The sequence below is a fragment of the Fulmarus glacialis genome, unplaced genomic scaffold (assembly GCF_000690835.1).
Source record: "Fulmarus glacialis isolate BGI_N327 unplaced genomic scaffold, ASM69083v1 scaffold45881, whole genome shotgun sequence".
NCBI lineage: Eukaryota > Metazoa > Chordata > Aves > Procellariiformes > Procellariidae > Fulmarus > Fulmarus glacialis.
In genome coordinates, this window is record NW_009193012.1 from 12,119 (window position 1) to 26,270 (window position 14,152).

General features: G+C 39.6%; 1 protein-coding gene across 1 annotated transcript in view; it reads right to left on the reverse strand.

Moving 5' to 3' along the window:
- Nucleotides 1-3,760: 3,760 nt before the first annotated feature.
- Nucleotides 3,761-14,152, reverse strand: part of LOC104083711 (cytospin-B-like) — a 20,365-nt gene continuing 9,973 nt past the window's right edge. The window contains exons 3-5 of the mRNA XM_009587292.1: nucleotides 5,834-5,950; nucleotides 4,894-4,953; nucleotides 3,761-4,116 (exon numbers count right to left, since the gene is read on the reverse strand). Coding sequence (XP_009585587.1) covers nucleotides 4,027-4,116; nucleotides 4,894-4,953; nucleotides 5,834-5,950 — 267 coding nt within the window. The 3' untranslated portion in view covers nucleotides 3,761-4,026. The remainder of the gene's footprint in view (nucleotides 4,117-4,893; nucleotides 4,954-5,833; nucleotides 5,951-14,152) is intronic.

Sequence of the window (14,152 nt, forward strand, 5' to 3'; positions counted from 1 at the left end):
ATCTTTGTCCCCTTTGCACTTCCATGACTGTCACAGGCACAGGAAGGGAACCTGCAAAGGCAGCAAGCTCTGTGCTCTCTTCCCTCCTCATCTTCTGAGATCCACCCCAGGCTGCACTCTTAGGAGAAATGTCACTCAAGATAACAGTCAGTCAGGACTCTCAAGCTGATGCCCTTTGCTGTCCACAAAGGCCCAGGTACGTATGTCCCATATATGCCCCTCTTCGCACACGCTGGGCTTTCACTCCATTCAGTTTCACTGCATACTTTCAGAAACAGCTCATCAGCCTTTCTAGAAAACCTTCTTAGAGGGCTGACTCTGGGCTCGCTTCTCAACGCCTCTGTACCCTCCCAAGCCATGAAACAATTTGTACCTTCTATGACTCACCAGAAATTCTGGGAGTCAGACTGTATACTTTTCACACTTTAATCTCCTTTGCTCTCTAACAGCTATAGTACAACAGTCACACGATGCGATATCCCTCTGTGGAACTTCACTGAAATCCCCATCCTAACTATTCTTCTCACGTGCTCATCCAAAATCAGTTATTTGGTGTCTTCTAGTCTGACAGACTACCCAAGTACATACATACAAGCATGTGCAGGTGTGTTTAAGAGTGACAGTATATTTAGGGAGCATATGGTGACATGGCGAAGAGATTTCATCCGCCTGCATCAGGGAAAGATCCGTTACTCCTAAGAGGCAAAGTCAGAAATCATTTAGGCAGTTTAGGCAAACTGTTACTGATAATGCGTTACACCATCCATATTATATCATCACATATTCCATTCTAGGACATTTTCAGAGGATTCTTCTATGAAGAATCTAGAAGACTATCCCTGTACCCTCTAGCATAACTTAGTTAACAAACTCTCTAGTTTTAAAGGCAGCTAAAACTTTAATTTTGCAGTTGAAATTTGAGATGTCTTACAAGGGCCTGTAGATTTTCTGAAAATCAGGCTGGTCTGCAGCATCTTTTGTGGGACAAATTTAAATTCATATTCAAATTTTAAGGCAGCATGAAAAAACAAGAGTAATTTCTGAAAATCCAGGTCTAGAAATGTAACTACACAAGGTTCAAAAGGAAGAAAAAATACAGTTAAATGAACAAACAAACAATATTACTGATATAAAAAAATAATCTGGAAGAGCATCTCTCAATCTCAGAGTATCAGCATTTCAAAATGAGATGTTTTGCAGGTTTGAGGACTGGAAAGTAACATTAAGCAAATGGTGAAACTGAGTATCTTCTTCCCTACTGACAGACAGCTCCTTGTTCTAACTCCTAGATAAGTACAAGTTTTTTAAGAATTGAGTAGAATTAGTGTTTGGTCTACGCTACTGCAGGGCATGGGAGAATAAGCTGCAGAAAGATGACAGAAACATTGCTTCGCAAAAATCATTTGGAAAAAAAAAGCTGCTAGATCAAACAGAATGGTTTGTAAGGTTAGAATAAGTCTTGGAGAAACAGATTGGAATAAACATCACTACAACACTTGAAACAAACAATACTGACACATTAGGTAATATACGTATATAGTGTATGTCTGACACTCACATGGAACACATGCTTGCAGTGACCAGAGGGTTAAGATTATCGTTCTTTTTTAGATCAAGTGGAGCCCTCTGACTTTGAAATGTTTACCAGACGCTGGGAATTAAAACAGTTTTTCTCATCCCTGCGAGTGCCTGATCCAAAGCCCACTGAGGAATATGGAATTTTCTGTGTTGACTTCACTATGCTTTAAACTACAGCCCGTTGGAGAGAATTGGGATCTCTGCCAATGGATACCTCAAGGGAAAAGAGCCTGCTGCATCCACAAGGCAATGGAGCTCTGCAGTGTGACTGCCTTCCTAAATGAACTCTCCTTAGCAGCTATTTTTCTCTTCCAACTTATCACATAACCGGAGACTCATATCTAAGAACACTTACAGCAGCTCATCCTATGTTCTCTAGGGATGGCAGAGTGTATGCTGAAAAATACTGGAGAGTTAATTCAATCTAGAAAGCACTCTCTTGCAAAGAAATAACTCTGGTCAGCATTTACAATTGCTTTCTCACAGTATAGGATGACACAGAGTGCAAGGGCACCGTAAGTGTGTGCCACTGTCCTTTTTTATCACACAGACTCTCAAAAGATTGGAATCAGATTTTCCTTGGGGCGATGAATTAGAATAAGTGTCAGACTAAAACTAAGAGCAAGTGATGCTTTTCTCCTCCTGCAAAATAGGTATACACTGCATTGCTCCAACTTCCTTTCTGTTCAATACACTCACTGACCTTGGTCACTGTCACCTATCCCTTAATCCCTTATTTTGCTGTGAGAAAACCAAAGTCTGAAATAGGTTGTTTACTAATTAAATAGTATTAAAAAAACAAACAACAAAGCACTGTGGGGAAGCCAGAGGCTGAGATCAGCTACCTGCAAAGCCCCAGAAAACCTGAAACCAAGTTTCTTCTGTGAAATCGCTTGTTTCTATTTCATGAGTTAAGAGCAGTGAGCACGCACTATTATTTTTTGTAAGAGAGAAATGATCCCTAGCTCCCTATGATTAACATTCACAAAGCATCAAGTCTGGTCACAGGGTTAAACATGCTAACTAAACAACAACTTTCTTCTACCAGCATATTCTAAAGCAGCTAGGCAGCCTTCTATAAGGTCCTGTACAAAGCATGCTCTCCAAGACCTGGTCCTAGAAAAAATTAAGCAGCCTGTTTGATCCTGCTATCCTTGGAGACAAACAGAAAATTTAACTTCATGAGGTGAAATAAGAGGAATGATATAATGGAAATTTAACAGTATGTTTCAGACATTTTACTAATTTACTAGTATTATTGAGCTGGAAAGCTATTCTCTGGCGCCTCAGAGATTTCCATGACACAGGGAGGGGTTCCAGTTACATTCTTTGTAACTTGTGAAGTTGCAACTTCCATTGGTACTAATATATTACTGTGTTCCTTTATAGGGTAACATCATTTCCAAGCATGTAACATGGACTACATTTTATCGGACAGGGCACAGGCTATCTCAAGATTCGTGCCTCTACGCAGCAACTACATACCTGTGCTGATTATACAGGATCAACACAGAAGAAGTTACTTAATCCACAAAAATATGAACTACTGAGGTGTCACTGTATTGCTTAGAGAGTCACCACCTGATTACTGGCACCTTGCAAACTAAAGCTAGTAATTTGTATTTGCAATATTCCTATGATAACTGTGCCTGCACAGTCAGCTGGGAAACCGAGCTCCAGCTTCCCGTAGTAATCAAGTAACGAAGTTGTAGTAATAAAGCTATTTTTCCTCAAAGAGATTACTTCTGTCTGATCTGAAATTAAGTCCCAGAACCTAACAGGATCTTTAGAGTTCTTTCACTAACTGATGATGGGACAGAGCGTGGTTTCTGAGTTACAAATGATCCTGTTATTATCCTGCTGGTTTGCTGACAAGCAAACTGGTATACTTACTGGGTCAGATGTGCAAGAATAACTCAGGTTAAGGTTCTACACACCTATGTGCATCTGTCATGATGTTTTATAAAATATATGGAGGCAAGAAAACAACATGTATTTGGGATGAGTTAAGCATGTTTTGGCAAGAGCAGCATTTTTTGTGAGCTTTTGTATTAATATTAATCTCCCAGCCTCCCTTGAGTGCCAGCATAGTCCACATTGATTTAGAACTTCATTTTGTAGCAGGTCTCCTGTTGGTGGAGTCTGGTTTGAGGCAAACATTGTTTAGCACAAGGGATCCTCTTCAAAAATATCCCATGAGTGTTCGAAAATGTTTTGTAATTTCCATGTGAGAATAAAATTACAGATTAATTTGGTTTGTATAGATGAACAATGGATATTTATTTGGTTGCAGTCCCAGATGTAATCAAAATTATGGAAGAGCTTTTTTCCAAACTAAGAGCTTAGATTGGTTGTGGAAGAGGAGCAAGTGGATTTTTAAAGTGATCGAGTGCATCTGTAGCATTCTTTGTTCTCTTCCCCACTTCTGTCCACCTCTTGCTCTGCATTTCAGGTCTCAAAGTACTTGTAAATCTGGGCGACATACTGCATCACACTCTGCCAGTCTGGCCGGTCTGTGTACATCATCTCACTGAGTTCCTGCATAGGACAGACACATTGTCAAAATTTAGTCAAGCACCACCACTGGGAACATCACTGGGTCCTCCGAGTAGCTGTGGCTATTGGACACTACTTCTGCTTCCACTCCAGAGCTCCTTAAAGCCACATACAGTATAAAAGTCCATGGGAATGATCTACTGGCCTAGTGCAATTCTGAAACTCGTTAACAAACTAGTTAAACAGCCATATGCATTTTACATTCTGAAAATATTTCTTCCATCTGCAATCAAAGATGAATTCTCTATATAACCTCATTTAAATTGCTGGTTCTTTGCATGTCTTTGGTTCTGTTTTTAGCTCATGAACCCCATAATATTTTTTCCTTCATATTAAACTTATCTCTTCTTTGTCATCATATTACTGATTTTAGAAAAGACTTTTAAAACAGTTTAACAAAGAAATTATCCTTCTGTTTCTTAAAACACTAAAACAAAAGGAAAGAAAATAGTCTAACAGGCAAGTCTACCCATGAAAATAGGAATCATCTGGAATCAGCTTCCAAGAAGAGGACATAATCAATACTCTCATTTCAATGCTAGATGACCTCCAGAAGTTCCTTCAAATTATATTAATTCTGTGATTCCCCAAATTTTTTCTGGAGGTTCTCCTAACACTACGAACTTTCAGAGATGGTGGTGCAGCCTTCCCTAACACTATGTGAACATTTTCAGTGCAAGCAGACTGACTGGCCACATGGCAACAAAGGCTTTGGAACAGTGTATGCAGCAAACCTTCCCTTGCTAAAAGGTTACTCACCAGGCTGGGTTTGATGCCTACACTTTCAGCAGCTTGAAATGCTAACAGCAGATTCCTCTTCTGTAAAAATAAAACAAAAGTTCAAAAGGATTATCATCAAAGTATGACTCCTGAACCCTACCTTGCATCTGGTTAATCAGTAAGTTTAAATGAACAGGTTATTTTTGAAAACTGAGAAACACTAGATTCAATACTTTCAGACAGACACTTTTTTGTATTAGTAAGGTATAGTCACAAACAAGTTCTTTGTCTTTGAATAGCTCATCTACTTTTGCCCAAGCTACAGCCCTTTGTTTTTAACAAATAGGTTCTTGTGAAACTGATTACAACTGGGCAAAAAACCCCACTGAGGTTCTGCCTTTATTATGCGTGAAAGGTTTCTGAAGAGGTGTTAACTAATATAAGGAAGTTCTTATTGTAATAGATACTAGCTGTCTGAAGTAAATCCAGTAAATGCAGGTTCCTTCCCTTTGTGAGGGTCTTAACATACTTGGAATGTGGTGACATGGTCCGACTTTTAGATACGTTGCTGTCCAAGTAGTTCAATGAATGATCTGTCTGCCTACTGACCCAGCGCTGTTAATGTGTGCTGTTAACTCAGGAGTCCAGAAATGCTTTAGCCTTTCAAAAGGGATGTTGCTTTCATGTTTATCCGCAGCACTCACTGGATTCAGTCAACTTGTCACTAACTCTTTATCCACTAGTCCCTGCATTTCTCTCTAGGAGCTCACCGTTGGTTTCCTTCCCCTTTTCATTCAGCCTGTTTGCTTTGTAAGTTCTCAACTGATACTTGTCTCTTGCGGTTGCTACCATCTACTTATTTTGTACCAATCAAGATCAAGATCTTGCAACACTGTGTCTCCACCACATATCCATCAAAATGGATAATGTTCACCCTGAATTCTGGAAATAGGATAGGAGCAGGTACAACAAAACTTACTTTATCCTGGCTGTTGAGCTCCTGGTAAGGAATATGTGCAGGCAAATATGTGTGCAGGAGAGCACAGAAGGCCAGCCCATCACTCCAGCTGCTGCTGAAGTTGGTAATATCAATATTCTGTAAGAGAAAACATGAACCATCCCTGAATAGTGCTACACAATAAAAAAATCTCCAAACAATAGTTTTTATGCAGTCATGAAACAAAACCTCAGAGTATTAAAGGAACATAGGTTTACATTTTCCATTCTCCCCTTCTTTTTCATGTCAAGTAGAAAGATAGCAAGTAGGGTGGCAAGTTTCAAAGTCCTAGACCAGGGATTATTAGGGACTTAAATGTTTTTCACACCAGGCCCCAAACAGAGAGACTCTCTCCAATGCTTTTTAGAAGGTGAGAAATACCATGTGCAGCACATGCTGCACCCGCAATTTTCCTGTGCTGGCAAGAGGAAGAACTTTATTTGGTCCTTTTCAGTTACAGAATGGCAGAAATATGATTTCTCCAGCACCTACAACAGAAGTCACTGATATTTTAAAATGGTTTTGTAATTGATGTCATGCTTCCTTGTCTCAGGATGTGTAACAGAGGGATGGATTTGTAGAACGATGAGGCAGTGTAATCAGTGTATTTGACCACTGTTATCTTTCTGATATTACACAGCACACACATGCTTTAAGGAGAATGTGTAATTAACAATTATGACTTGATTCAGCCCCTTATCAAAAGTGATATCAAACTGATGAAGTACTAACAGTAGTATTGTTAGTCATAGTATATATATACTGTTATATACTGTTAGTTATAGTAATACTAACTAATAATCCTTAAGCCCTAAATAAAGAATGTGCTTACTTCTATGTGAGAGGGAGGCTCAAACTTGGCCACAGCAATGGCTGAATGGGCAGCTTTCCAAGAGCTGGGCAGATGTGCCCAGTTTGCAATCATTTGCACAAATGCATGTCTGCATTCTTGTATTCTTTATCAACGCAGCATCTTTCATCTGCACATCACAGAGCACTTAACAAAAGGCAGATAAAGAATGGGAAGTCTGAGATATAGAATCTAATCATTTACCCTAATTCACAAAATGAGCCAGAAGTAGTTGAGGAGAGAACAGAGGTTTCCTGATGCTCACACTCCTACTACCATAGTCACTGACAAATTAATGTGGCTGCATCACTGGTAACAAGTACAATACAAGATCCTTTCGGAACAGAAACAAAAGAAATCTTTAAATCTTGTCTTCACGCATTTCCTAGCATGGCAACAAGGATGAGTTTTTTCGAGGAAGCAATGTTTCAGGGGGCATGGATACATTAATAAACACCCAACTGAAACCCCAGAGCTGAGCTAGAAAAATCTCTCACTTGTCTGTAGCAAAACTCCCACCACTGCCAACTCCAACAGGAAGGCAGTGAAAAGGAAACATTTTGAAAGAAATAGTCTAATATGGCTGCAAGTTTAAGTGGTCAAAAAACATCTTCCTTCCCCTTTTTGCTAGACAGTGGGATTCTTCTTTGCTAGTCACATAACTTATTACAAGGGTGCACTCAGGTGCACAGAGGAAACCCAGTTTCACTACTCATGACAACTGAAGTCCAGAACATGCTACGTTCAACAGGTGGATTAGAGTGATTACAGAAACAGAAAATGATATTTTAAAATCAGCCCATCTATAAAGAACTCCTTTAAAATACAAAGATTACTGGGAGTATAGGGTGCACTCAAGGTTTTTCACAGGGATTCTCATGAGGCACAGCTGTAGTTAAACATACACTTGAGGCCCAGTTCTGATCCTGTGAACAAGGTGACCTTTCTAATGTTCTTGTTTGCACTGACTAGCCATACCCGCACACTAAGGAATTCTCATGGCTAAGTTTTGCTGCTGTAGTAGCAGCTGTAGTTCCAAATACCAGCTAAAAACAAAACAGTGAACTAAGTGATATTGCTTAGAAAAGTAACAGCTGCTGGAGCATGGAAGGCTCCAGGACATGATGGTACTGCACCATCTCTCACACTACAGCAGGTGCGGAGTTGCCCTCAAATCATTCTTGCCAACCACGTCTTCCTATGTACTGAACTTCAACTCGGACTCTCTGCCACTTTGTTTTCTTTATTTAGCTATTTTCTGGTTTCTTTCAAGATTTCCCAGAAGACAAAGCTTTTACTGCATCTCTCATACAAAAGCTAATGCAGATGCACTAAAACGCAGACAGGAAGTATTTTAGCATATGCTCTTCACTTACGATGCCTCACCGATTAGTTGTCCAACCTGGACTTTGTCCAGTCAGACAGGATTTCAGATTAGTAATAAATGTCCATAACCAAACATGACTCAAATTGAAGCAGTACAGAATATTTCAGGTTAAAATACTCTGGCTGTAATAAATCTACAAATCTAATGGGCTCAGAAAGCAGGCCATCGGCAGCAGACATTACCGCACTGCACCAGCCACCACATTATATTTTGCTCTATTAACATCTGTCAATGGAGATAAAAGAAAAGCGACGTAGCAGCTGGGTACCATCACAAGAAAAAAAAATATTTTGCTCTGAAAGCTGTCTTAGCTTTGTCTAATTCATAAAGTCACACCATGGAAGTCCAACTTTGTGTTATGGAATTGGCTGAAGCTGGATTACTCTGCTTTTTTGACGTTTCAGACAAACAAGTTACTTACTATTTATCAACCTGCAGTTAGTGGGAAAGGACTGACTGCCAAACTACAGAAGTGTTTTTACTGAGGCCAATATATTTTACCAGCAAATAGCCTACCATCAAATGCCAATATTCTCATTTTATATCGTATGATAGAAATGGAAAATGGAGGTCATGTGTCCCCCCTCTGCCAAAGGCCATGGAAACAGGAAGAAACAAAACCTTAGTTAAGCAACAGGACTAGACAAAAAGGCAAGCCATATTTGTGTGGGAACATTATACCCTATCCTCGTTTTCATGATGCTATTATGAGAGACACGAGATACAAAACTGTTCCTTCCTACAGTATTTCACCAGCCCATCATCAGTTTGATAACTTTACTTGTCTTTGTAGTTTTAACTGTACCTAAAACTCTTCTCCTCCTCCCATCTAACAATATCTAGAGATAAGAAGTGCTAATGTCTACAATAAAATCAGAACTAGGTCCAAAAATCTTCACATCTCCAACAGCATTGTCCAGCCAGTCATCTTCAGTAATTCTTGGATCCAAGTCTTATAAACAAGCAAAAGTTCAAGGATGGGGTTCTGCTGACAATATTTAAACCACAGATGAAATCTACTGCAAAGTGGTATGTCATGATCAACAGAGAAAATGAACTTAAATCTGAATTTTTGTCCTAAATGCAAACCCAAAATGAATGTTTGAGGGTTCAGCTTAACTGTTCAGTTAATAGTACAACAACAAACACTAAGACATACTCAGAACCACTTAGCTGCCATTTTCACATCCAACAAGCATCAGTGAATTGTGGTTTTTTCCTCTAAACAAATGGATTTCCATTTCATACATGGTATAAACCCCTCTCTGGCATTTCATCTTGGATTCTGTGTTAACTACTTTTCAGTTTGGGATATAAGGACATGATAAATGAAAAGTGACCTTCTGTGTTTTGCTACACTGCAGCTTTACTTGTAATACCTCCCCACTACACCACACCAAGAGGAATTAAGTCAAAATAGAGGCACTCTGATTTCTTGGAAGATTTCTGGCTCCGCTGAAGCCAGAAAAAAAAAAAAAAAAAAAAAAAAGGAAAACAATTTAGGGAATGAACACCTTGGAAACTATTCACTTCTCTTGAGTATTTTGGCAGAGGAACCTGTCTCAGTCTTTCTGCCACACCTCTCTATTCCTCAACACACAGTCCATGAATATGTGAGAGCTATTTGTGTACATGCTGGTTGTTAATGTACACTTCCAAACTGCAGGATGGAGAGTTTGGTGATTTCTCTGTCTCCCAGTGTGCTTACAGCAGAACCCCCACCCCAAGCTCCGAAAAACTGCATGTGGCTTCTCATGAGAGACCTAGAAGTTAACCTATATAGGATGGCATCTTTTAGGAGGAAGATGCACCATCAGGGTGTATGCAGAATGAATGTAGGGAGAAATATGAAAATGGAATAGGGACTGCAGATCAAACTGAGTTGTAGTGCTCATTAGGCAGGGTGAAAAATTTGCCATTTTATGGTCACAGTATGTCTCATGGTCACTAGTACTCCAATGTCTATCTTTAGCATACCATCAGTGAATCCACACTGCTAAAGACATCTGTACCAGAGACTATGGGTCAAGGGGTGTCGAGTAGCTTAGGCCTGCAGCGCTCGGCGTTACTAGCTTCCTTTGGAGCAGACATATCATATCCACATTACGCAGCACTTGACCTGGGTCTTCCATGGTGCTGCTAAGAAAATAATTGGGGAGGTGGGGGTGGTGTAGTTGAAAATCTTGAAAGAACATGAAAGTCAGGCCAGAAGAGGGGTGTTTTTATAGCATGATGACAAAACCATCTTTACATACCCTGTGTGGAGTGGCAAAAAGGAGCATGGAAAGATGTGAGGGTACCAAGTTTGCTGGGATAGTGGGCAGAGGACTGTGTGGAGCACAGAGGTGTCCAGACTAAACTATTTCCAGGGTAGTTCTCAGGCTTCTTGTCAGTGAAAACAGTTCATTCACTTCAAATGAAAACTCATGAGTGAGCTACTATACATGCACTAGGAATATTAAGAGACTGAGATCTGGAAGCACACCAGGGAGCACAGTTATCTGAAAATACCAAAGTACCCAGTATGATTCATTTCTATGAATATTAAAGTACCTGATATTAAACAAAGTAAAAAAACCATAAAAATCCAGGCAATGTTATTTAGAGAGCAAATGTATTATCTATGATATTAGTGGCAGGCCAAGTCTAAAAGACACTAAACACCTGCAAGTCATTAACCTTAGCCTCCCACCCCAGGAACAGGACCTTTGCTTGCAGATAACAAAGCACTATGAGAGCCACGGTAAAGACACACAGGGAAATCTGTGTGATCTGTTCTCATTAAAAACAATTTCTTGTTTATCTGAGGCAAAAACAACCACCCCATTAGATTTCACTAGATCTTTGACTCCAAGTCCTCAGTAAGAAGCAACAATGACATCATACGCTCTTCATTACAGCCTGAGTATGTTAAGATATTCCCGCTATGCAGATGTTACTGTGCCCACAGCAATGGCTCTCTGAGTCATAATTTTCTCTATAAGACCCAGAATTATAAATTAGAGACATGAATCAGCTTGAAGCTATCCTGGAATTCTGCAGAAGAAAGCCTGCACCGTTCTTCCCACCCTCCCCCGCCAGCACACAATATGCCCTCCTGCCTCTCAGAAGTCATTGGTACAGAACAGCACACTGGGAACATGCCAGAGTGGCTAATTATTGAGGTTCAGCCCATATAGAATATAAACTTAAATAATGAAGACAGAACTAGTTAAAATAAGCATACTGGATAAACCAATGGGAATTGCCTTATTTTCAATAGCAGCTCCCTCTTAACTGGCTCAGCTTTCTGCAATCCTTCCTGCTTATCACTAACCAGATACCCACATCTCCTCCACAGACCAGAAGTCTTGCAGCTCAGTGTTTTTACGTGGTTATGTTTAGACACAGGTGTCTGAGCAGGAACCCCCTTTTCATGAGCCACACCTCTGCATATCTGAACTCTGACCCTTCTAATGTAAAATCTGACTAAGGTACCTTGAAAGGCAACTTCCAAAGATTACCTACACCCACCCACCTTTAACAATACCTGCATGAAACTGCAAATCTAATTTGGATTTATTACTGGATTTATTAGTTGGTGGGGGACATGTTAGAGGGCTTCAGGCAAAGAGGTTCTATCAAAGAAGCATATAAGCTTAGAGCTCTGGATAGGCAAGTTCTAAATACTTCCTAAGACGCAAAACAAGTGACGAAGGGCTCCTTTTAGCATGACCTAACCTTCTGAGCAAACAAAACACTCCAGTTCATCTAAAATGCTCCAGCAAAGATATGAAACATCTGGGCAATCTACTGGAAATATGGGTGAATTAGAAGCGTGGTCAGGTCCAGTTAAGAAGGATGAAAGGCATGAATGCCTAAAATTAAAGACCGCCTGGATTCTTCTGTAATTACAGGGTGCACCCAGATGACTTGGACAATTGCACACAGCTATTTTCAATGGGTAGCTGCATGTCTAAAGTGATTTGCATATCACATTTAGTCAATCTACTACCAGGAACCTTTCTGAATTCTCTTACAAATCTTTTTCTCTTAAATGGAATACACAATAAAGTAATGCCTCTTGATTAAAAAAAAAAAAAAATCCAGAATAACTTGTGGAACAGCAATACTGTTTATTGTATAGAGATTAAGTGGCTAGCCAAGATTGGGAAGGAAGCCAAATGACCTTCTATCCTCCAGGCTGTATTAATATCCCTAGTTCAAATGGTTCAGGCAGCTGCAGACTCCATAAGAATTATTTTAACCTTTCTTTGAAACTTTGAGTTTCTAACCCCATTATCCGTATTTCTAATGTTTCTACTAGCCACGTCAGTAAGTCATGCATCTTATTGCCGATTACACATGTATGAAACAACATAGCTCAGATAACATAAAACGCTATGTGAAAATGCTGTTAAATTATGTAATTACAGCACAGCAAAATTATAAGGAACTGGTGCCAGCTCTTTAAAGGTTATCCCATTTACTACATTCCTTTTTATAAACAAACCCCATTTCCCATCACATTCCTAGGTTCTGTTTGCTCCTTGCTTCACTGCTGCCACAGGTGTTGCCTTGGGTTTACCGTTTATCATTTGCCTCAGTAAGTGTGAATTAATGAGCCTTCTTAGCATAGACAAGAGATTAGAAAGTGAGCTTATGACTACTTTTTTTGCAGAAGCATCAAACATCAGTTGACTACAGTAGTCACATGGAGCAGGGACATTTAAAAAGAGGAAATTTAACAAGCTTATTGTCATGCATCCTACACAAAGATTTTTCAGCTCCCAATTATTTTAGTCTCTCAAAAGCCAGAGATCTGAGAAGATATCAAAAAGTCAGGCATGTCCAATTTTCTTCATTACCTTTCCTAGTTGAGTCAGACTGGCAAGAATAGGTAGCATGATGCTCTCTAAAGTTCTGTGCTCAAAACAAGCTCATCTGACAGGAGTTGTCTCAGAGACATCATTCAGAGTAAATTGTAAAGCCATTCTAAAATGATCTGTGCACTCTTCAAGCTCAGCTCTTTTTTCATGAGGTATTGAAGAGGTCCATGACCTCTGCAAGGCAGCTTAGTTCTGGTATTTTGACTACAAAAGAGATGTGGTGCTGCTATAGCTAAAGTTTTCATAAGAATAAAAAATGAAAGTAGTACCAAATGGGAGATATTTAAGGTAACATGTGATAAAGTAATTATGTGACCTCCCACTTCCTCTGCTTGCAAGGTGAAAAATAGTTACTACTGACACTGAAATCATCACTGTAACTATACACATGAGTAACCTCCCTAATAAGCCAAATAGCATCCATTCACGCCTATCAGATCTACTGCTCCCAGCACTGTGTGGACTGGCAAACATTTCACTATACTTTGTTCACATTTTTTAGGTTTTATTTGCATTTTTATATATAAAGACCGACTTTTTAAAATGAAAACAAATTCTGGTGAACAAGGGTTGAGAGTAGCTGCTGGCACAGTGCACATAACACACAGTGAATGTACTTCAACCTTTCCTAGCAAATAATATGAGTTGTTTTGAATGCAAATTACCCCATGACAACATTGTCACTACTAAAAGTCACCTACTTCAAAGGTCTCACTAAAGGCTAGTAAAGTAACAGGGGTTTGTACATATTCCTCATTTTGGGTCTTAATTTACCACTTTGCACACCAGCTTCCACTTGAACGAGAGAGAGAGAGAGAGAGAGAGGGAGAAAATAAATGTATAATGCTGAGTTCACAGGGAGCTGGCTTTTTATTACACAAACACACAGGGCCAAATGACAGCTGGTATAAGCAGAAGCAATTTTATGGACATTCCTGGGCCATTTCAGAGATGAGGTAGCGATGACAAAAGATACATATCAAGCGCGACTGGTACTTCTAATTTACACCACTGTCACATTCAGTGAGTGGGCAAAACGAGTGTTAGTTATATCTGGAGAGGCAGAGGTGGATTACATAGCAAAACCAGGAACAAACAAATTCTCATCATTGTAATAATATTGATGAGTTCTTATTTTTCCTATGCATCTCTCTTCTGCTCTTCAGTATAAATTATACTAGTTATGTTCTCCTGCT